General features: G+C 51.3%; 1 protein-coding gene across 2 annotated transcripts in view; it reads left to right on the top strand.

The window, feature by feature from the left end:
* SLC12A8 (solute carrier family 12 member 8) overlaps window positions 1-23,202 on the top strand; it is a 57,930-nt gene that overhangs the window by 10,282 nt on the left and 24,446 nt on the right. For both annotated transcript variants that reach the window (XM_077273351.1, XM_077273352.1), the window contains exons 2-5: window positions 11,510-11,677; window positions 11,761-11,907; window positions 14,181-14,372; window positions 14,441-14,672. In XM_077273351.1, the coding sequence (XP_077129466.1) occupies window positions 11,582-11,677; window positions 11,761-11,907; window positions 14,181-14,372; window positions 14,441-14,672 (667 nt within the window). In that variant the 5' untranslated portion in view covers window positions 11,510-11,581. The remainder of the gene's footprint in view (window positions 1-11,509; window positions 11,678-11,760; window positions 11,908-14,180; window positions 14,373-14,440; window positions 14,673-23,202) is intronic.

The raw sequence follows: 23,202 nt of genomic DNA, 5'->3' as shown, positions 1-23,202 counted from the left end.
CATCTCTCTGGGTATTGTAGTCCCCGTCCCCTGTATTAGTGCTGCTCATCTCTCTGGGTATTGTAGTCCCCCGTCCCCTGTATTAGTGCTGCTCATCTCTCTGGGTATTGTAGTCCCCCGTCCCCTGTATTAGTGCTGCTCATCTCTCTGGGTATTGTAGTCCCCCGTCCCCTGTATTAGTGCTGCTCATCTCTCTGGGTATTGTAGTCCCCCGTCCCCTGTATTAGTGTTGCTCTTCTCTCTGGGTATTGTAGTCCCCCGTCCCCTGTATTAGTGCTGCTCATCTCTCTGGGTATTGTAGTCCCCCGTCCCCTGTATTAGTGCTGCTCATCTCTCTGGGTATTGTAGTCCCCCGTCCCCTGTATTAGTGCTGCTCATCTCTCTGGGTATTGTAGTCCCCCGTCCCCTGTATTAGTGCTGCTCATCTCTCTGGGTATTGTAGTCCCCCGTCCCCTGTATTAGTGTTGCTCTTCTCTCTGGGTATTGTAGTCCCCCGTCCCCTGTATTAGTGTTGCTCATCTCTGGGTATTGTAGTTCCCCGTCCCCTGTATTAGTGTTGCTCTTCTCTCTGGGTATTGTAGTCCCCCGTCCCCTGTATTAGTGCTGCTCATCTCTCTGGGTATTGTAGTCCCCCGTCCCCTGTATTAGTGCTGCTCTTCTCTCTGGGTATTGTAGTCCCCCGTCCCCTGTATTAGTGCTGCTCATCTCTCTGGGTATTGTAGTTCCCCGTCCCCTGTATTAGTGCTGCTCATCTCTCTGGGTATTGTAGTCCCCCGTCCCCTGTATTAGTGTTGCTCATCTCTGGGTATTGTAGTCCCCGTCCCCTGTATTAGTGCTGCTCATCTCTCTGGGTATTGTAGTCCCCCGTCCCCTGTATTAGTGCTGCTCGTCTCTCTGGGTATTGTAGTCCCCCGTCCCCTGTATTAGTGTTGCTCATCTCTGGGTATTGTAGTTCCCCGTCCCCTGTATTAGTGCTGCTCATCTCTCTGGGTATTGTAGTCCCCCGTCCCCTGTATTAGTGCTGCTCATCTCTCTGGGTATTGTAGTCCCCCATCCCCTGTATTAGTGCTGCTCATCTCTCTGGGTATTGTAGTCCCCCGTCCCCTGTATTAGTGCTGCTCTTCTCTCTGGGTATTGTAGTCCCCCGTCCCCTGTATTAGTGCTGCTCATCTCTCTGGGTATTGTAGTCCCCCGTCCCCTGTATTAGTGTTGCTCATCTCTGGGTATTGTAGTCCCCCGTCCCCTGTATTAGTGTTGCTCATCTCTCTGGGTATTGTAGTCCCCCGTCCCCTGTATTAGTGCTGCTCGTCTCTCTGGGTATTGTAGTCCCCCGTCCCCTGTATTAGTGCTGCTCATCTCTCTGGGTATTGTAGTCCCCCGTCCCCTGTATTAGTGCTGCTCGTCTCTCTGGGTATTGTAGTCCCCCGTCCCCTGTATTAGTGCTGCTCATCTCTCTGGGTATTGTAGTCCCCCGTCCCCTGTATTAGTGCTGCTCGTCTCTCTGGGTATTGTAGTCCCCCGTCCCCTGTATTAGTGCTGCTCATCTCTCTGGGTATTGTAGTCCCCCGTCCCCTGTATTAGTGCTGCTCGTCTCTCTGGGTATTGTAGTCCCCCGTCCCCTGTATTAGTGCTGCTCATCTCTCTGGGTATTGTAGTCCCCGTCCCCTGTATTAGTGTTGCTCATCTCTCTGGGTATTGTAGTTCCCCGTCCCCTGTATTAGTGCCGCTCGTCTCTCTGGGTATTGTAGTCCCCCGTCCCCTGTATTAGTGCTGCTCGTCTCTCTGGGTATTGTAGTCCCCCGTCCCCTGTATTAGTGCTGCTCGTCTCTCTGGGTATTGTAGTCCCCCGTCCCCTGTATTAGTGCTGCTCGTCTCTCTGGGTATTGTAGTCCCCCGTCCCCTGTATTAGTGCTGCTCATCTCTCTGGGTATTGTAGTCCCCCGTCCCCTGTATTAGTGTTGCTCATCTCTCTGGGTATTGTAGTTCCCCGTCCCCTGTATTAGTGCTGCTCATCTCTCTGGGTATTGTAGTCCCCCGTCCCCTGTATTAGTGCTGCTCTTCTCTCTGGGTATTGTAGTCCCCCGTCCTCTGTATTAGTGCTGCTCATCTCTCTGGGTATTGTAGTCCCCCGTCCCCTGTATTAGTGCTGCTCGTCTCTCTGGGTATTGTAGTCCCCCGTCCCCTGTATTAGTGTTGCTCATCTCTCTGGGTATTGTAGTCCCCCGTCCCCTGTATTAGTGCTGCTCATCTCTCTGGGTATTGTAGTCCCCCGTCCCCTGTATTAGTGCTGCTCATCTCTCTGGGTATTGTAGTCCCCTGTATTAGTGCTGCTCATCTCTGGGTATTGTAGTCCCCGTCCCCTGTATTAGTGCTGCTCATCTCTCTGGGTATTGTAGTCCCCCGTCCCCTGTATTAGTGCTGCTCATCTCTCTGGGTATTGTAGTCCCCCGTCCCCTGTATTAGTGCTGCTCATCTCTCTGGGTATTGTAGTCCCCCGTCCCCTGTATTAGTGCTGCTCTTCTCTCTGGGTATTGTAGTCCCCCGTCCCCTGTATTAGTGCTGCTCATCTCTGGGTATTGTAGTCCCCCGTCCCCTGTATTAGTGTTGCTCATCTCTGGGTATTGTAGTCCCCGTCCCCTGTATTAGTGCTGCTCATCTCTCTGGGTATTGTAGTCCCCCGTCCCTTGTATTAGTGCTGCTCATCTCTGGGTATTGTAGTCCCCCGTCCCCTGTATTAGTGCTGCTCATCTCTGGGTATTGTAGTCCCCGTCCCCTGTATTAGTGTTGCTCATCTCTCTGGGTATTGTAGTCCCCCGTCCCCTGTATTAGTGCTGCTCATCTCTCTGGGTATTGTAGTCCCCCGTCCCCTGTATTAGTGTTGCTCATATCTCTGGGTATTGTAGTCCCCCGTCCCCTGTATTAGTGTTGCTCTTCTCTCTGGGTATTGTAGTCCCCCGTCCCCTGTATTAGTGCTGCTCATCTCTGGGTATTGTAGTTCCCCGTCCCCTGTATTAGTGCTGCTTATCTCTGGGTATTGTAGTCCCCCGTCCCCTGTATTAGTGCTGCTCATCTCTCTGGGTATTGTAGTCCCCCGTCCCCTGTATTAGTGCTGCTCATCTCTCTGGGTATTGTAGTCCCCGTCCCCTGTATTAGTGCTGCTCTTCTCTCTGGGTATTGTAGTCCCCCGTCCCCTGTATTAGTGCTGCTCATCTCTCTGGGTATTGTAGTCCCCGTCCCCTGTATTAGTGCTGCTCTTCTCTCTGGGTATTGTAGTCCCCCGTCCCCTGTATTAGTGCTGCTCATCTCTCTGGGTATTGTAGTCCCCGTCCCCTGTATTAGTGCTGCTCATCTCTCTGGGTATTGTAGTCCCCCGTCCCCTGTATTAGTGTTGCTCATCTCTCTGGGTATTGTAGTCCCCCGTCCCCTGTATTAGTGCTGCTCATCTCTCTGGGTATTGTAGTTCCCCGTCCCCTGTATTAGTGTTGCTCATCTCTCTGGGTATTGTAGTCCCCGTCCCCTGTATTAGTGCTGCTCATCTCTCTGGGTATTGTAGTTCCCCGTCCCCTGTATTAGTGTTGCTCATCTCTCTGGGTATTGTAGTCCCCGTCCCCTGTATTAGTGCTGCTCATCTCTGGGTATTGTAGTCCCCCGTCCCCTGTATTAGTGCTGCTCATCTCTGGGTATTGTAGTCCCCCGTCCCCTGTATTAGTGCTGCTCATCTCTGGGTATTGTAGTCCCCCGTCCCCTGTATTAGTGTTGCTCATCTCTCTGGGTATTGTAGTCCCCCGTCCCCTGTATTAGTGTTGCTCATCTCTCTGGGTATTGTAGTTCCCCGTCCCCTGTATTAGTGCTGCTCATCTCTCTGGGTATTGTAGTCCCCGTCCCCTGTATTAGTGCTGCTCATCTCTCTGGGTATTGTAGTCCCCCGTCCCCTGTATTAGTGCTGCTCATCTCTGGGTATTGTAGTTCCCCGTCCCCTGTATTAGTGTTGCTCATCTCTCTGGGTATTGTAGTCCCCGTCCCCTGTATTAGTGCTGCTCATCTCTGGGTATTGTAGTCCCCCGTCCCCTGTATTAGTGCTGCTCATCTCTGGGTATTGTAGTTCCCCGTCCCCTGTATTAGTGTTGCTCATCTCTCTGGGTATTGTAGTCCCCGTCCCCTGTATTAGTGCTGCTCATCTCTGGGTATTGTAGTCCCCGTCCCCTGTATTAGTGCTGCTCATCTCTCTGGGTATTGTAGTCCCCCGTCCCCTGTATTAGTGTTGCTCATCTCTCTGGGTATTGTAGTCCCCCGTCCCCTGTATTAGTGCTGCTCATCTCTCTGGGTATTGTAGTTCCCCGTCCCCTGTATTAGTGTTGCTCATCTCTCTGGGTATTGTAGTCCCCGTCCCCTGTATTAGTGCTGCTCATCTCTGGGTATTGTAGTCCCCCGTCCCCTGTATTAGTGTTACTCATCTCTGGGTATTGTAGTCCCCTGTCCCCTGTATTAGTGCTGCTCATCTCTGGGTATTGTAGTCCCCCGTCCCCTGTATTAGTGCTGCTCATCTCTGGGTATTGTAGTCCCCGTCCCCTGTATTAGTGCTGCTCATCTCTGGGTATTGTAGTCCCCCGTCCCCTGTATTAGTGCTGCTCATCTCTCTGGGTATTGTAGTCCCCCGTCCCCTGTATTAGTGCTGCTCATCTCTGGGTATTGTAGTCCCCTGTCCCCTGTATTAGTGCTGCTCATCTCTCTGGGTATTGTAGTCCCCCGTCCCCTGTATTAGTGTTGCTTATCTCTCTGGGTATTGTAGTCCCCCGTCCCCTGTATTAGTGTTGCTTATCTCTCTGGGTATTGTAGTCCCCGTCCCCTGTATTAGTGTTGCTTATCTCTCTGGGTATTGTAGTCCCCGTCCCCTGTATTAGTGCTGCTCATCTCTCTGGGTATTGTAGTCCCCCGTCCCCTGTATTAGTGCTGCTCATCTCTGGGTATTGTAGTCCCCGTCCCCTGTATTAGTGTTGCTTATCTCTCTGGGTATTGTAGTCCCCCGTCCCCTGTATTAGTGTTGCTTATCTCTCTGGGTATTGTAGTCCCCGTCCCCTGTATTAGTGCTGCTCATCTCTCTGGGTATTGTAGTCCCCCGTCCCCTGTATTAGTGCTGCTCATCTCTGGGTATTGTAGTCCCCGTCCCCTGTATTAGTGCTGCTTATCTCTGGGTATTGTAGTCCCCCGTCCCCTGTATTAGTGCTGCTCATCTCTCTGGGTATTGTAGTCCCCCGTCCCCTGTATTAGTGTTGCTCATCTCTGGGTATTGTAGTCCCCGTCCCCTGTATTAGTGCTGCTCATCTCTCTGGGTATTGTAGTCCCCGTCCCCTGTATTAGTGCTGCTCATCTCTGGGTATTGTAGTCCCCGTCCCCTGTATTAGTGCTGCTCATCTCTGGGTATTGTAGTCCCCGTCCCCTGTATTAGTGCTGCTCATCTCTGGGTATTGTAGTCCCCGTCCCCTGTATTAGTGCTGCTCATCTCTGGGTATTGTAGTCCCCCGTCCCCTGTATTAGTGTTGCTCATCTCTGGGTATTGTAGTTCCCCGTCCCCTGTATTAGTGCTGCTTATCTCTCTGGGTATTGTAGTCCCCCGTCCCCTGTATTAGTGCTGCTCATCTCTCTGGGTATTGTAGTCCCCCGTCCCCTGTATTAGTGCTGCTCATCTCTCTGGGTATTGTAGTCCCCGTCCCCTGTATTAGTGCTGCTCATCTCTGGGTATTGTAGTCCCCGTCCCCTGTATTAGTGCTGCTCATCTCTGGGTATTGTAGTCCCCCGTCCCCTGTATTAGTGCTGCTCATCTCTCTGGGTATTGTAGTCCCCGTCCCCTGTATTAGTGCTGCTCATCTCTGGGTATTGTAGTCCCCGTCCCCTGTATTAGTGCTGCTTATCTCTCTGGGTATTGTAGTCCCCCGTCCCCTGTATTAGTGCTGCTCATCTCTCTGGGTATTGTAGTCCCCGTCCCCTGTATTAGTGCTGCTCATCTCTCTGGGTATTGTAGTCCCCCGTCCCCTGTATTAGTGCTGCTCATCTCTCTGGGTATTGTAGTCCCCGTCCCCTGTATTAGTGTTGCTCATCTCTGGGTATTGTAGTTCCCCGTCCCCTGTATTAGTGCTGCTTATCTCTCTGGGTATTGTAGTCCCCCGTCCCCTGTATTAGTGTTGCTCATCTCTCTGGGTATTGTAGTCCCCCGTCCCCTGTATTAGTGTTGCTCATCTCTCTGGGTATTGTAGTCCCCCGTCCCCTGTATTAGTGTTGCTCATCTCTCTGGGTATTGTAGTCCCCCGTCCCCTGTATTAGTGCTGCTCATCTCTCTGGGTATTGTAGTCCCCGTCCCCTGTATTAGTGTTGCTCATCTCTCTGGGTATTGTAGTCCCCCGTCCCCTGTATTAGTGTTGCTCATCTCTCTGGGTATTGTAGTCCCCCGTCCCCTGTATTAGTGCTGCTCATCTCTGGGTATTGTAGTCCCCCGTCCCCTGTATTAGTGCTGCTCATCTCTCTGGGTATTGTAGTCCCCCGTCCCCTGTATTAGTGTTGCTCATCTCTCTGGGTATTGTAGTCCCCCGTCCCCTGTATTAGTGCTGCTCATCTCTGGGTATTGTAGTCCCCCGTCCCCTGTATTAGTGCTGCTCATCTCTCTGGGTATTGTAGTCCCCGTCCCCTGTATTAGTGCTGCTCATCTCTCTGGGTATTGTAGTCCCCGTCCCCTGTATTAGTGTTGCTCATCTCTGGGTATTGTAGTCCCCCGTCCCCTGTATTAGTGCTGCTCATCTCTGGGTATTGTAGTCCCCGTCCCCTGTATTAGTGTTGCTCATCTCTCTGGGTATTGTAGTCCCCCGTCCCCTGTATTAGTGCTGCTCATCTGTGGGTATTGTAGTCCCCCGTCCCCTGTATTAGTGCTGCTCGTCTCTCTGGGTATTGTAGTCCCCCGTCCTCTGTATTAGTGCTGCTCATCTCTCTGGGTATTGTAGTCCCCGTCCCCTGTATTAGTGCTGCTCATATCTCTGGGTATTGTAGTCCCCCGTCCCCTGTATTAGTGTTGCTCATCTCTCTGGGTATTGTAGTCCCCCGTCCTCTGTATTAGTGCTGCTCATCTCTCTGGGTATTGTAGTCCCCCGTCCCCTGTATTAGTGTTGCTCATCTCTGGGTATTGTAGTTCCCCGTCCCCTGTATTAGTGCTGCTCATCTCTCTGGGTATTGTAGTCCCCCGTCCCCTGTATTAGTGTTGCTCATATCTCTGGGTATTGTAGTCCCCCGTCCCCTGTATTAGTGCTGCTCATCTCTCTGGGTATTGTAGTCCCCCGTCCCCTGTATTAGTGCTGCTCATCTCTGGGTATTGTAGTCCCCGTCCCCTGTATTAGTGCTGCTCATCTCTCTGGGTATTGTAGTCCCCGTCCCCTGTATTAGTGCTGCTCTTCTCTCTGGGTATTGTAGTCCCCCGTCCCCTGTATTAGTGCTGCTCATCTCTCTGGGTATTGTAGTCCCCCGTCCCCTGTATTAGTGTTGCTCATCTCTCTGGGTATTGTAGTCCCCGTCCCCTGTATTAGTGCTGCTCATATCTCTGGGTATTGTAGTCCCCCGTCCCCTGTATTAGTGTTGCTCATCTCTCTGGGTATTGTAGTCCCCCGTCCTCTGTATTAGTGCTGCTCATCTCTCTGGGTATTGTAGTCCCCGTCCCCTGTATTAGTGCTGCTCATATCTCTGGGTATTGTAGTCCCCCGTCCCCTGTATTAGTGTTGCTCATCTCTCTGGGTATTGTAGTCCCCCGTCCTCTGTATTAGTGCTGCTCATCTCTCTGGGTATTGTAGTCCCCCGTCCCCTGTATTAGTGTTGCTCATCTCTGGGTATTGTAGTTCCCCGTCCCCTGTATTAGTGCTGCTCATCTCTGGGTATTGTAGTCCCCGTCCCCTGTATTAGTGCTGCTCATCTCTCTGGGTATTGTAGTCCCCCGTCCCCTGTATTAGTGCTGCTCATCTCTGGGTATTGTAGTCCCCGTCCCCTGTATTAGTGCTGCTCATCTCTCTGGGTATTGTAGTCCCCCGTCCCCTGTATTAGTGCTGCTCATCTCTGGGTATTGTAGTCCCCGTCCCCTGTATTAGTGCTGCTCGTCTCTCTGGGTATTGTAGTCCCCCGTCCCCTGTATTAGTGCTGCTCATCTCTCTGGGTATTGTAGTCCCCCGTCCCCTGTATTAGTGCTGCTCATCTCTCTGGGTATTGTAGTCCCCCGTCCCCTGTATTAGTGTTGCTCATCTCTGGGTATTGTAGTTCCCCGTCCCCTGTATTAGTGCTGCTCATCTCTCTGGGTATTGTAGTCCCCCGTCCCCTGTATTAGTGCTGCTCATCTCTCTGGGTATTGTAGTCCCCCGTCCCCTGTATTAGTGTTGCTCGTCTCTGGGTATTGTAGTCCCCCGTCCCCTGTATTAGTGCTGCTCATCTCTCTGGGTATTGTAGTCCCCCGTCCCCTGTATTAGTGCTGCTCTTCTCTCTGGGTATTGTAGTCCCCCGTCCCCTGTATTAGTGTTGCTCTTCTCTCTGGGTATTGTAGTCCCCCGTCCCCTGTATTAGTGCTGCTCATCTCTCTGGGTATTGTAGTCCCCCGTCCCCTGTATTAGTGCTGCTCATCTCTCTGGGTATTGTAGTCCCCCGTCCCCTGTATTAGTGTTGCTCGTCTCTGGGTATTGTAGTCCCCCGTCCCCTGTATTAGTGCTGCTCATCTCTCTGGGTATTGTAGTCCCCCGTCCCCTGTATTAGTGCTGCTCATCTCTCTGGGTATTGTAGTCCCCCGTCCCCTGTATTAGTGTTGCTCTTCTCTCTGGGTATTGTAGTCCCCCGTCCCCTGTATTAGTGCTGCTCATCTCTCTGGGTATTGTAGTCCCCTGTATTAGTGCTGCTCATCTCTCTGGGTGTTGTAGTCCCCCGTCCCCTGTATTAGTGCTGCTCTTCTCTCTGGGTATTGTAGTCCCCCGTCCCCTGTATTAGTGTTGCTCATCTCTGGGTATTGTAGTCCCCCGTCCCCTGTATTAGTGCTGCTCATCTCTCTGGGTATTGTAGTCCCCCGTCCCCTGTATTAGTGCTGCTCATCTCTCTGGGTATTGTAGTCCCCCGTCCCCTGTATTAGTGTTGCTCATCTCTGGGTATTGTAGTCCCCCGTCCCCTGTATTAGTGCTGCTCATCTCTCTGGGTATTGTAGTCCCCCGTCCCCTGTATTAGTGCTGCTCATCTCTCTGGGTATTGTAGTCCCCCGTCCCCTGTATTAGTGTTGCTCATCTCTGGGTATTGTAGTCCCCCGTCCACTGTATTAGTGCTGCTCATCTCTGGGTATTGTAGTCCCCCGTCCCCTGTATTAGTGCTGCTCATATCTCTGGGTATTGTAGTCCCCGTCCCCTGTATTAGTGTTGCTCATCTCTGGGTATTGTAGTCCCCCGTCCACTGTATTAGTGCTGCTCATCTCTGGGTATTGTAGTCCCCCGTCCCCTGTATTAGTGCTGCTCATATCTCTGGGTATTGTAGTCCCCGTCCCCTGTATTAGTGCTGCTCATCTCTCTGGGTATTGTAGTCCCCCGTCCCCTGTATTAGTGCTGCTCATCTGTCTGGGTATTGTAGTCCCCCGTCCCCTGTATTAGTGTTGCTCATCTCTCTGGGTATTGTAGTCCCCGTCCCCTGTATTAGTGCTGCTCATCTGTCTGGGTATTGTAGTCCCCCGTCCCCTGTATTAGTGTTGCTCATCTCTCTGGGTATTGTAGTCCCCCGTCCCCTGTATTAGTGCTGCTCTTCTCTCTGGGTATTGTAGTCCCCGTCCCCTGTATTAGTGTTGCTCATCTCTCTGGGTATTGTAGTCCCCCGTCCCCTGTATTAGTGCTGCTCATCTCTCTGGGTATTGTAGTCCCCGTCCCCTGTATTAGTGTTGCTCATCTCTCTGGGTATTGTAGTCCCCCGTCCCCTGTATTAGTGCTGCTCATCTCTCTGGGTATTGTAGTCCCCGTCCCCTGTATTAGTGCTGCTCATCTCTCTGGGTATTGTAGTCCCCGTCCCCTGTATTAGTGTTGCTCATCTCTCTGGGTATTGTAGTCCCCCGTCCCCTGTATTAGTGCTGCTCATCTCTCTGGGTATTGTAGTCCCCCGTCCCCTGTATTAGTGCTGCTCATCTCTCTGGGTATTGTAGTCCCCGTCCCCTGTATTAGTGCTGCTCATCTCTGGGTATTGTAGTCCCCCGTCCCCTGTATTAGTGCTGCTCATCTCTGGGTATTGTAGTCCCCCGTCCACTGTATTAGTGCTGCTCATCTCTGGGTATTGTAGTCCCCCGTCCCCTGTATTAGTGCTGCTCATCTCTCTGGGTATTGTAGTCCCCCGTCCACTGTATTAGTGCTGCTCATCTCTGGGTATTGTAGTCCCCCGTCCCCTGTATTAGTGCTGCTCATCTCTCTGGGTATTGTAGTCCCCCGTCCCCTGTATTAGTGCTGCTCATCTCTGGGTATTGTAGTCCCCGTCCCCTGTATTAGTGCTGCTCTTCTCTCTGGGTATTGTAGTCCCCCGTCCCCTGTATTAGTGCTGCTCATCTCTCTGGGTATTGTAGTCCCCCGTCCCCTGTATTAGTGCTGCTCATATCTCTGGGTATTGTAGTCCCCCGTCCCCTGTATTAGTGCCGCTCATCTCTCTGGGTATTGTAGTCCCCCGTCCCCTGTATTAGTGTTGCTCATCTCTCTGGGTATTGTAGTCCCCCGTCCCCTGTATTAGTGCCGCTCATCTCTCTGGGTATTGTAGTCCCCCGTCCCCTGTATTAGTGCTGCTCATATCTCTGGGTATTGTAGTCCCCCGTCCCCTGTATTAGTGCTGCTCATCTCTCTGGGTATTGTAGTCCCCCGTCCCCTGTATTAGTGCTGTTCATCTCTCTGGGTATTGTAGTCCCCCGTCCCCTGTATTAGTGCTGCTCATCTCTGGGTATTGTAGTCCCCGTCCCCTGTATTAGTGTTGCTTATCTCTGGGTATTGTAGTCCCCCGTCCCCTGTATTAGTGCTGCTCATCTCTGGGTATTGTAGTCCCCGTCCCCTGTATTAGTGCTGCTCATCTCTCTGGGTATTGTAGTCCCCCGTCCCCTGTATTAGTGCTGCTCATCTCTGGGTATTGTAGTCCCCGTCCCCTGTATTAGTGTTGCTTATCTCTGGGTATTGTAGTCCCCCGCCCCCTGTATTAGTGTTGTTGCCCCCTTGTACTCGCCCCATTATATCCTGAGCACCGCATATCTATATGTTGGCAGTTGTGGAATCCACGTCCTACAAAGATTAAGCCACAATTGTGCGCTGAGCTGAGCCCGGAGAGGGGTCCGTGGACGCGGCCTGCAGACCCCCAGCCCCATGTATCCAGTGCCGTGTGACCCCGATTTATGCCTCTTGTTAGGCCCCAAAACTGAAGGTCTCCTGGTTGCCCGTGGAAACGGTCATGTCCTTGACTCCGCCTGCTGCCGGTCATGTGACTTTCTTTTGCGTTTGTGCAGGTGCCAGGATGCGGAGGAGGGGCGAGTGTCGCGGCCGCCCCCGTCGGGTGACTCGTCACAGGTGACCTCCTTATGGCGACTTCCCTCTGTGCCGCAGACATGAGCGGAGACATCCGCCGCCCCGCGGACAACCGCAACATCACCGACCTGTTCCATGAGGACGCCCAGGTGGGTGATGGTCCGGAGAACTACAGCGCTCAGCAGGCGGCACAGCCGCGGTGCTCAGGTGACTCCCGTCTGTGTTATTTCAGGTCTCCCAGTTACAGTCGCGGCCGTGGTGGAAGATTCAGCTCTTCGTCTGGGAGCCGGTCCTGTTCGGGACCTGGGACGGCGTCTTCACCTCCTGTATGATTAATATATTCGGCGTCGTGTTATTTCTCCGCACCGGCTGGCTCGTGGTAAGTGACCGGCCGCCCAAACGCGGGAAGAGGCCGTCCCGAGGTGATGTCATCACTGGGGGCGGGGCTGGGGTATAAGGGGTGTGGTCTCATATCAGTGATGTCATCACTGGGGGCGGGGCTGGGTATAAGGGGTGTGGTCTCATTATATCAGTGATGTCATCACTGGGGGCGGGGATGGAGTATAAGGGGTGTGGTCTCATCAGTGATGTCATCACCGGGGCGGGGCAGGAGTATAAGGGGTGTGGTCTCATCATTATGTCAGTGATGTCATCACTGGGGGCGGGGCTGAAGTTTAAGGGGTGTGGTCTCATCGTTATATCAGTGATGTCATCACCGGGGGCGGGGCTGGAGTATAAGGGGTGTGGTCTCATTATATCAGTGATGTCATCACTGGGGGCGGGGCTGGGGTATAAGGGGTGTGGTCTCATTATATCAGTGATGCCATCACTGGGGGCGGGGCTGGAGTATAAGGGGTGTGGTCTCATCAGTGATGTCCTCACCGGGGCGGGGCTGGAGTATAAGGGGTGTGGTCTCATCGTTATATCAGTGATGTCCTCACCGGGGCGGGGCTGGAGTATAAGGGGTGTGGTCTCATCAGTGATGTCCTCACCGGGGCGGGGCTGGAGTATAAGGGGTGTGGTCTCATCGTTATATCAGTGATCTCATCACCGGGGGCGGGGCTGGAGTATAAGGGGTGTGGTCTCATCATTATGTCAGTGATGTCATCACTGGGGGCGGGGCTGGAGTTTAAGGGGTGTGGTCTCATCGTTATATCAGTGATGTCATCACCGGGGGCGGGGCTGGAGTATAAGGGGTGTGGTCTCATTATATCAGTGATGTCCTCACCGGGGGCGGGGCTGGAGTATAAGGGGTGTGGTCTCATCGTTATATCAGTGATCTCATCACCGGGGGCGGGGCTGGAGTATAAGGGGTGTGGTCTCATCATTATGTCAGTGATGTCATCACTGGGGGCGGGGTTGGAGTTTAAGGGGTGTGGTCTCATCGTTATATCAGTGATGTCATCACCGGGGGCGGGGCTGGAGTATAAGGGGTGTGGTCTCATTATATCAGTGATGTCATCACTGGGGGCGGGGCTGCAGTATAAGGGGTGTGGTCTCATTATATCAGTGATGTCATCACTGGGGGCGAGGCTGGAGTATAAGGGGTGTGGTCTCATCGTTATATCAGTGATCTCATCACCGGGGGCGGGGCTGGAGTATAAGGGGTGTGGTCTCATCATTATGTCAGTGATGTCATCACTGGGGGCGGGGCTGGAGTTTAAGGGGTGTGGTCTCATCGTTATATCAGTGATGTCATCACCGGGGGCGGGGCTGGAGTATAAGGGGTGTGGTCTCATTATATCAGTGATGTCATCACTGGGGGCGGGGCTGCAGTATAAGGGGTGTGGTCTCATCAGTGATGTCATCACTGGGGGCGGGGCTGGAGTATAAGGGGTGTGGTCTCATCATTATGTCAGTGATGTCATCACCGGAGGCGGGGCTGGAGTATAAGGGGCGTGGCCTCATCGTTAGATCAGTGATGTCATCACTGGGGCGGGGCTGGAGTATAAGGGGCGTGGTCTCATCGTTATATGAGTGATGTCATCACCAGAGGCGGGGCTGGAGTATAAGGGGCGTGGTCTCATCGTTATATCAGTGATGTCATCACTGGGGGCGGGGCTGGAGTATAAGGGGTGTGGTCTCATCGTTATATCAGTGATGTCATCACTGGGGGCGAGGCTGGAGTATAAGAGGTGTGGTCTCATCAGTGATGTCATCACTGGGGGCGGGGCTGGAGTATAAGGGGTGTGGTCTCATCATGTCAGTGATGTCATCACCTGGGCGGGGCTGGAGTATAACGGGTGTGGTCTCATCATTATATCAGTGATGTCATCATCGGTGGCGGGGCGAAGGTATAAGGGGTGTGGCCTCATCGTTAGATCAGTGATGTCATCACCGGGGCGGGGCTGGAGTATAAGGGGTGTGGTCTCATCATTATATCAGTGATGTCATCATCGGTGGCGGGGCGAAGGTATAAGGGGTGTGGCCTCATCGTTAGATCAGTGATGTCATCACCGGGGCGGGACTGGAGTATAAGGGGCGTGGTCTCATATCAGTGATGTCATCACCAGGGCAGGGCTGGAGTATAAGGGGTGTGGCCTTATCATTATCAGTGATGTCATCACCGGGGGCGGGGCTGACGCCCTCTGACCCCTATGATTCACAGGTTGGTTGTCGGCAGTAATGGCCCTTTCTCTCCTCCGTCGTCAGGGTAACACCGGGGTCCCGCTGGGCGTCTTCCTGGTCTCCATCGTCATCCTCGTGGCTCTGGTCACCGTCCTGTCCGGCATTGGCGTGTGTGAGAGATGCAGCATCGGCAGCGGCGGAGTCTACTCCATGATCTCCACTGTCCTCGGGGGCAAGGTTGGGGGGACGGTGGGTCTGCTGTACGTGTTCGGCCAGGTAAGAGCCCCCCGTGGCCCCGGCAGCAGAGCTCCCACTCTTCCCCCTGTGACGGGGCCGCTGTGCAGTGTGTTGCAGGCGCCATGTACATCACCGGCTTTGCAGAATCCATCTCTGACCTCCTGCGCCTGGAGAGCACCTGGGTGGTCCGGGGCATCTCGCTGGCGGTGCTGCTGGGGCTGCTGGGCATCAATCTGGCCGGGGTGAAATGGATCATCCGGCTGCAGCTGCTGCTGCTCCTCTTACTCGCCATCTCCACCCTGGACTTCGTCATCGGCTCCTTCACTCACCTGGATCCAGGTAAGACCCTGCAGCCGCTGCTGTGCTGCCCCCGGCAGATGCCGCCCTGCACTTAGATCACCATGGTTACCATTGCCACAATGGCAGAAAGGGGCGGAGCTAAAAATGGCAACATTTGTATCCACAGAAAAGAATTTCCCAAAATCAAAGAAGATCTTGAATTTCTTGTGCATCGAGTATTGTGGCCTCATGTGCGGCGTGTTGGTCAGTCAGACCCGCATGCAACATGTCGGAGGCGAACGTAGCGAGAAAGACTGAAAATAACGTAAAGAGGCCTCAAGTCTCGTCCTGCTCGGTGTAAGGCCGGACCGACGGCTGCAGTGTGTATATATATATATATATATATATATATATATATATATATATATATATATATATATATATATATATATATATATATATATATATATATATATACCTCATACAGACATGTATACAGCTCTGGGGGAAACGGAGAGCCCCCGCACCATGTTCAGTCCGTCTGATTGTCCTCTTTATATTTGTGAGCAAAATGTAAATTGTTCTTTTTTTCTAGAAACTACTGACAACGTCTCCGAAGTTCCAAGCAGTAAATTTTGTATTTATTTTCTGAAAAGGAGAAATGGTCAAAATAACAAAAAATGAATTGTAGACCTCAAATAATGGAAATAAACAGGTTCATAATCATTTAGACACAACAATACTAATGTTTTACCTCCGGAAGAGTTCAGAAATCAGTATTGTGTGGAATAACCATGATTGTTAATCCCAGCTTTCCTGCATCTTGGCAGCTTTCCACCAGTCTTTCACTCTGCTCCTGGGTGACCTTATGCCGCTCCGGGTACAATAATGTCAGCCGTTCTTCTATGTTTGATGGCTTGTGACTATCCATCTTCCTCCTGATTACACTCCAGAGGTTTTCAGTGGGGTTCAGGTCTGGAGATTGGGCGGCCATGACAGGGATGTGATGTGGGGTCCTCCATCCACACCTTGATTGACCTAGCTGTGTGGCATGGCGCATTGTCCTGCTGGAGAAACCAGTCCTCAGAGTTGGGGAACATTGCCTGAGCAGAAGGAATCCGCTGTTTTTCCAGGATAACCTTGTATGCGGCTGATTCATACGTCCTTCACAAAGATTAACCTGCCCAATTCCAGCCTTGATGAAGCCTCCTCAAATCATCACCTGGTCGTCTAATGGTTAGACGGAGACCTGGAGAGGCGGACAAGCCTCAGTGTCTGCACCCACTGTGAGATTTGGTGGAGGATCGGTGATGATCTGAGGAGGCTTCATCAAGGCTGGAATTGGGCAGGTTAATCTTTGTGAAGGACGTATGAATCAGCCGCATACAAGGTTATCCTGGAAAAACAGCGGATTCCTTCTGCTCAGGCAATGTTCCCCAACTCTGAGCACTGGTTTTCCAGCAGGACAATGCGCCATGCCACACAGCTAGGTCAAGGTGTGGATGGAGGACCACCACATCACATCCCTGTCATGGCCGCCCAATCTCCAGACCTGAACCCCACTGAAAACCTCTGGAGTGTAATCAGGAGGAAGATGGATAGTCACAAGCCATCACACACAGAAGAACGGCTGACATTATTGTACCCGGAGCGGCATAAGGTCACCCAGGAGCAGAGTGAAAGACTGGTGGAAAGCTGGGATTAACAATAATAATAATAATAATAATCTTTATTTATATAGCGCCAACATATTCCGCAGCACTTTACAATTAAGCGGGGACATGTACAGACAATAAATTCGGTACGAGTTAAGACAATTTAAACAGTGACATTAGGGGTGAGGTCCCTGCTCGCAAGCTTACAATCTACAAGGAAATGGGGGGACACAATAGGTGAAAAGTGCTCGTTATTTCAGGTCTGGCAATTATAATAAATAGGGATTTTCATATAAAGCTGCATGATCCGGTCATCAGCCCGTGTGTTTAAGTGCAATAGTCAAGTATCAAGTGCAGTTATGTGTATGGAGGGTGTGGAGACAGATGAATAGTAGGGGGCAGATTCACAATAATATTTGGAAGGAGGGAACAGGGCAAAGTTAGTTTACTGAGTAGTTGATGTGGTAGGCTTGTTTGAAGAGATGGGTTTTTAGAGCGCGCTTGAATAGGTCGGGGCTAGGTATCAGTCCGATCGTCTGGGGAAGTGCATTCCAGAGAGCTGGCGCAGCACGAGAGAAGTCTTGGAGACGGAGGTGTGAGGTTCGGATTATGGGGGATGTTAGTCTTAGGTCGTTTGTAGAACGGAGGGCACATGTAGGGCGATAGACAGAGATGAGAGAGGAGATATAAGGCGGTGCACAACTGTGGAGAGCTTTGTGGGTGAGAGAGATGAGTTTATACTGGACCCTGTAGCGAATGGGTAGCCAGTGTAATGACTGGCACAAGATGGAGGCATCGGTGAAGCGGCTGGACAGAAATATGACGCTGGCTGCCGCATTCAAGATGGATTGGAGAGGAGAAAGTTTGGTAAGAGGGAGACCGATCAGAAGAGAGTTGCAGTAGTCCAGACGAGAATGAATAAGAGCGACAGTAAGAGTCTTAGCAGTTTCCAAGGTGAGAAAAGGTCGGATTCTGGAGATGTTTTTAAGATGCAGGTGACAAGAGCGAGTGATCGGATATAGGGAGTAAAGGAAAGTTCGAGTCGAATATGACCCCAAGACAGCGGGCATGCTGCAGGGGAGTTATGGTTGATCCCTCCAGGGTAATTTAGATGTTGGGAAGAGTGAGGTTAGTAGAAGGGAGAAACACAAGAAGTTCTGTTTCGGAGAGATTTAGTTTCAGATAGAGGGAGGACATGATGTTAGAGACAGCAGACAGACAATCCTTGGTATTTTGTATTAGGGTAGGGGTGATGTCGGGGGAAGAAGTGTATAATTGGGTGTCATCAGCATAGAGATGATACTGGAACCCAAATCTGCTGATTGTTTGTCCAATAGGGGCAGTGTATAGAGAGAAGAGGAGGGGGCCTAGGACTGAGCCCTGCGGAACCCCGATAGTAAGGGTACCGTCACATATTGAAATTTCCATCGCTACGACGTTACGATTCGTGACGTTCTAGCGATATCGTTACGATATCGCAGTGTCTGACACGCTACTGCGATCAGACACCCTGCTGAGAATCGTACGTCGTAGCAGATCGTATGGAACTTTCTTTCGTCGCTTGATCACCCGCTGACATCGCTGGATCGTTGTGTGTGACAGCGATCCAGCGATGTCTTCGCTTGTAACCAGGGTAAACATCGGGTAACTAAGCGCAGGGCCGCGCTTAGTAACCCGATGTTTACCCTGGTTACCAGCGTAAACGTAAAAAAACAAACAGTACATACTCACCCGTCGGTGTCCTTCAGGTCCCTTGCCGTCTGCTTCCTGCTCTGAGTGCCGGCCGGAAAGTGAGAGCAGAGCGCAGCACCGCTGCGCTCTGCTCTCACTTTCCGGCCGGCACTAGTCAGAGCAGGAAGCAGACGGCAAGGGACCTGAAGGACACCGACGGGTGAGTATGTACTGTTTGTTTTTTTACGTTTACGCTGGTAACCAGGGTAAACATCGGGTTACTAAGCGCGGCCCTGCGCTTAGTTACCCGATGTTTACCCTGGTTACCCGGGGACTTCGGCATCGCTCCAGCGCCGTGATTGCAACGTGTGACCGCAGTCTACGACGCTGGAGCGATGATTATACGACGCTGCGACGTCACGAATCGTGCCGTCGCAGCGATGAAAATTTCAATGTGTGACGGTACCCTAAGGGGAAGGTGAGAGGAAGAGGAGCCGGCGAAAGATACAGTGAAGGATCGGTCAGAGAGATAGGAGAAGAACCAGGAGAGAACGGTGTCCTTGATGCCGATGGAGCGGAGCATAGTGAGGAGGAGCTGATGATCCACAGTGTCAAATGCGGCAGATAGATCCAGGAGAATTAGCAGAGAGCAATGACCTTTGGATTTAGCTGTTAGTAGGTCATTAGAGACTTTAGTGAGGGCAGTTTCAGTGGAGTGTAAAGAGCGGAAACCAGATTGTAAAGGGTCAAGAAGAGAGTTATCTGAGAGATAGCGGATTAGACGGGAGTGGACCAAGCGTTCCAGGAGTTTAGAGATGAAGGAAAGGTTAGAGACAGGTCTGTAGTTAGCAGTGCAGTTCTGGTCCAGGGATGGCTTTTTAAGTAAAGGGGTAATTGTATGTTTAAATGAGGAGGGAAAGATACCTGAAGAAAGAGAGAGGTTAAATATTTTAGTCAGGTGAGTGGTGACCACTGGTGAGAGAGACTGCAGGAGAGGTGAAGGAATGGGGTCACTGTTGCAGGTTGTAACAATCATGGTTATTCCACACAACATTGATTTCTGAACATTAGTATTGTTGTTTCTAAATGATTATGAACCTGTTTATTTCCATTATTTGAGGTCTACAATGCATTTTTTGTTATTTTGACCATTTCTCATTTTCAGAAAATAAATACAAAATTTACTGCTTGGAACTTCGGAGATGTTGTCAGTAGTTTATAGAATAAAAGAACAATTTGCATTTTACTCAAAAACATAAAGAGAAAAATCAGTGAAAGTGAACATTGTTCGGGGGTCTCTTCATTTTTGCCAGAACTGAATATTCGCTGGATGTTGGGGTCCCTTCCTGTATTATATATTATTGGATGGATGTTGGGGTCCCTTCCTGTATTATATATTATTGGATGGATGTCGGGGGTCTCGTCCTGTATTATATATTATTGGATGGATGTCGAGGGTCCCGTCCTGTATTATATATTATTGGATGGATGTCGAGGGTCCCGTCCTGTATTATATATTATTGGATGGATGTCGGGGGTCCCGTCCTGTATTATATATTATTGGATGGATGTCGGGGGTCTCGTCCTGTATTATATATTATTGGATGGATGTCGGGGGTCCCGTCCTGTATTATATATTATTGGATGGATGTCGGGGGTCTCGTCCTGTATTATATATTATTGGATGGATGTCGAGGGTCCCGTCCTGTATTATATATTATTGGATGGATGTCGGGAGTCTCGTCCTGTATTATATATTATTGGATGGATGTCAGGGGTCCCGTCCTGTATTATATATTATTGGATGGATGTCGAGGGTCCCGTCCTGTATTATATATTATTGGATGGATGTCGGGGGTCCCGTCCTGTATTATATATTATTGGATGGATGTCGGGGGTCCCGTCCTGTATTATATATTATTGGATGGATGTCGGGGGTCCCGTCCTGTATTATATATTATTGGATGGATGTCGGGGGTCTCGTCCTGTATTATATATTATTGGATGGATGTCGGGAGTCTCGTCCTGTATTATATATTATTGGATGGATGTCAGGGGTCCCGTCCTGTATTATATATTATTGGATGGATGTCGAGGGTCCCGTCCTGTATTATATATTATTGGATGGATGTCGGGGGTCCCGTCCTGTATTATATATTATTGGATGGATGTTGGGGTCCCTTCCTGTATTATATATTATTGGATGGATGTCGGGGGTCTCGTCCTGTATTATATATTATTGGATGGATGTCGAGGGTCCCGTCCTGTATTATATATTATTGGATGGATGTCGGGAGTCTCGTCCTGTATTATATATTATTGGATGGATGTCGGGAGTCTCGTCCTGTATTATATATTATTGGATGGATGTCGGGGGTCCCGTCCTGTATTATATATTATTGGATGGATGTCGGGAGTCTCGTCCTGTATTATATATTATTGGATGGATGTCGGGGGTCCCGTCCTGTATTATATATTATTGGATGGATGTCGGGAGTCTCGTCCTGTATTATATATTATTGGATGGATGTCGGGAGTCTCGTCCTGTATTATATATTATTGGATGGATGTCAGGGGTCCCGTCCTGTATTATATATTATTGGATGGATGTCGAGGGTCCCGTCCTGTATTATATATTATTGGATGGATGTCGGGGGTCCCGTCCTGTATTATATATTATTGGATGGATGTTGGGGTCCCTTCCTGTATTATATATTATTGGATGGATGTCGGGGGTCTCGTCCTGTATTATATATTATTGGATGGATGTCGAGGGTCCCGTCCTGTATTATATATTATTGGATGGATGTCGAGGGTCCCGTCCTGTATTATATATTATTGGATGGATGTCGGGGGTCCCGTCCTGTATTATATATTATTGGATGGATGTCGGGAGTCTCGTCCTGTATTATATATTATTGGATGGATGTCGGGGGTCCCGTCCTGTATTATATATTATTGGATGGATGTCGGGAGTCTCGTCCTGTATTATATATTATTGGATGGATGTCGGGGGTCCCGTCCTGTATTATATATTATTGGATGGATGTCGGGGGTCCCGTCCTGTATTATATATTATTGGATGGATGTCGGGGGTCTCGTCCTGTATTATATATTATTGGATGGATGTCGGGGGTCCCGTCCTGTATTATATATTATTGGATGGATGTCGGGGGTCTCGTCCTGTATTATATATTATTGGATGGATGTCGAGGGTCCCGTCCTGTATTATATATTATTGGATGGATGTCGGGAGTCTCGTCCTGTATTATATATTATTGGATGGATGTCGGGGGTCCCGTCCTGTATTATATATTATTGGATGGATGTCGGGGGTCCCGTCCTGTATTATATATTATTGGATGGATGTCGGGGGTCTCGTCCTGTATTATATATTATTGGATGGATGTCGGGGGTCCCGTCCTGTATTATATATTATTGGATGGATGTCAGGGGTCCCGTCCTGTATTATATATTATTGGATGGATGTCGGGGGTCTCGTCCTGTATTATATATTATTGGATGGATGTCGGGAGTCTCGTCCTGTATTATATATTATTGGATGGATGTCGAGGGTCCCGTCCTGTATTATATATTATTGGATGGATGTCGGGAGTCTCGTCCTGTATTATATATTATTGGATGGATGTCGGGGGTCCCGTCCTGTATTATATATTATTGGATGGATGTCGGGGGTCCCGTCCTGTATTATATATTATTGGATGGATGTCGGGGGTCTCGTCCTGTATTATATATTATTGGATGGATGTCGGGGGTCCCGTCCTGTATTATATATTATTGGATGGATGTCGGGAGTCTCGTCCTGTATTATATATTATTGGATGGATGTCGGGGGTCTCGTCCTGTATTATATATTATTGGATGGATGTCGGGGGTCCCGTCCTGTATTATATATTATTGGATGGATGTCGGGGGTCTCGTCCTGTATTATATATTATTGGATTATATATTATTGGATGGATGTCGGGGGTCGCTGCTCTCCAGGGTCAGGGGCTCAGATTTGCTGCATCGGATGCAGATGTTTTGTTTGTTACAAGAATTGAAATTATTTCCAGTCAATTTTTTTTGCAAGTAACCTGTGAAATCAATTATCTCTCAGATCCGTCCTGATTGTGTGCACATGCTGTGTTGCACAGGGCGCCCAGCAGGGGGTGCCGCTACTCCATGGCTTCAGATTTTGCAGCCTCCTCTCCAGTGTGTTCCGTTTTTCTTCTGTAATTTTTTCCTTTGCGCTTTGAGGGTCCAGGGTTAAATGAAGACCCTCTCTACACACCTGCCCTGATAACAGTATGTATATTCATAGACCTGCCCGCTCTGTCCTACCCTCTCTGTCCTGCCCCTGGCCTGCTGCCCACTCTGTCCTGCCCCTGGCCTTCTGCCTGCTCTGTCCTGCCCCTGGCCTTCTGCCTGCTCTGTCCTGCCCCTGGCCTTCTGCCTGCTCTGTCCTGCCCCTGGCCTTCTGCCTGCTCTGTCCTGCCCTCGGCCCTCTGCCTGCTCTGTCCTGCCCCTGGCCTTCTGCCTGCTCTGTCCTGCCCTCTGCCCTCTTCCTGCTCTGTCCTGCCCCTGGCCTTCTGCCTGCTCTGTCCTGCCCCCTGCCATCTGCCTCCTCTGTCCTGCCCCCGGCCCTCTGCCTGCTCTATCCTGCCCCCGGCCCTCTGCCTGCTCTGTCCAGCCCCCGGCCCTCTGCCTGCTCTGTCCTGCCCTCTGCCTGCTCTGTCCTGCCCCCCGGCCCTCTGCCTGCTCTGTCCTGCCCCCCGGCCCTCTGCCTGCTCTGTCCTGCCCCCCAGCCCTCTGCTCTGTCCTGCCCCCGGCCCTCTGCCTGCTCTGTCCTGCCCCTGGCCTTCTGCCTGCTCTGTCCTGCCCCCGGCCCTCTGCCCGCTCTGTCCTGCCCCTGGCCTTCTGCCTGCTCTATCCTGCCCCCGGCCCTCTGCCTGCTCTGTCCTGCCCCCCGGCCCTCTGCTCTGTCCTGCCCCCGGCCCTCTGCCTGCTCTGTCCTGCCCCCCGGCCCTCTGCCTGCTCTGTCCTGCCCACCGGCCCTCTGCCTGCTCTGTCCTGCCCCCGGCCCTCTGCCTGCTTTGTCCTGCCCCCGGCCCTCTGCCTGCTCTGTCCTGCCCCTGGCCCTCTGCCTGCTCTGTCCTGCCCTCTGCCTGCTCTGTCCTGCCCCCGGCCCTCTGCCCGCTCTGTCCTGCCCCCAGCCCTCTGCCCGCTCTGTCCTGCCCCCCGGCCCTCTGCCTGCTCTGTCC

This window comes from Ranitomeya variabilis, chromosome 7 (genome assembly GCF_051348905.1).
Source record: "Ranitomeya variabilis isolate aRanVar5 chromosome 7, aRanVar5.hap1, whole genome shotgun sequence".
Classification (NCBI taxonomy): Eukaryota; Metazoa; Chordata; class Amphibia; order Anura; family Dendrobatidae; genus Ranitomeya; species Ranitomeya variabilis.
The sequence above is the reverse complement of the archived record's forward strand: the minus strand, read 5'-3'. Positions and strand labels throughout refer to the sequence as shown.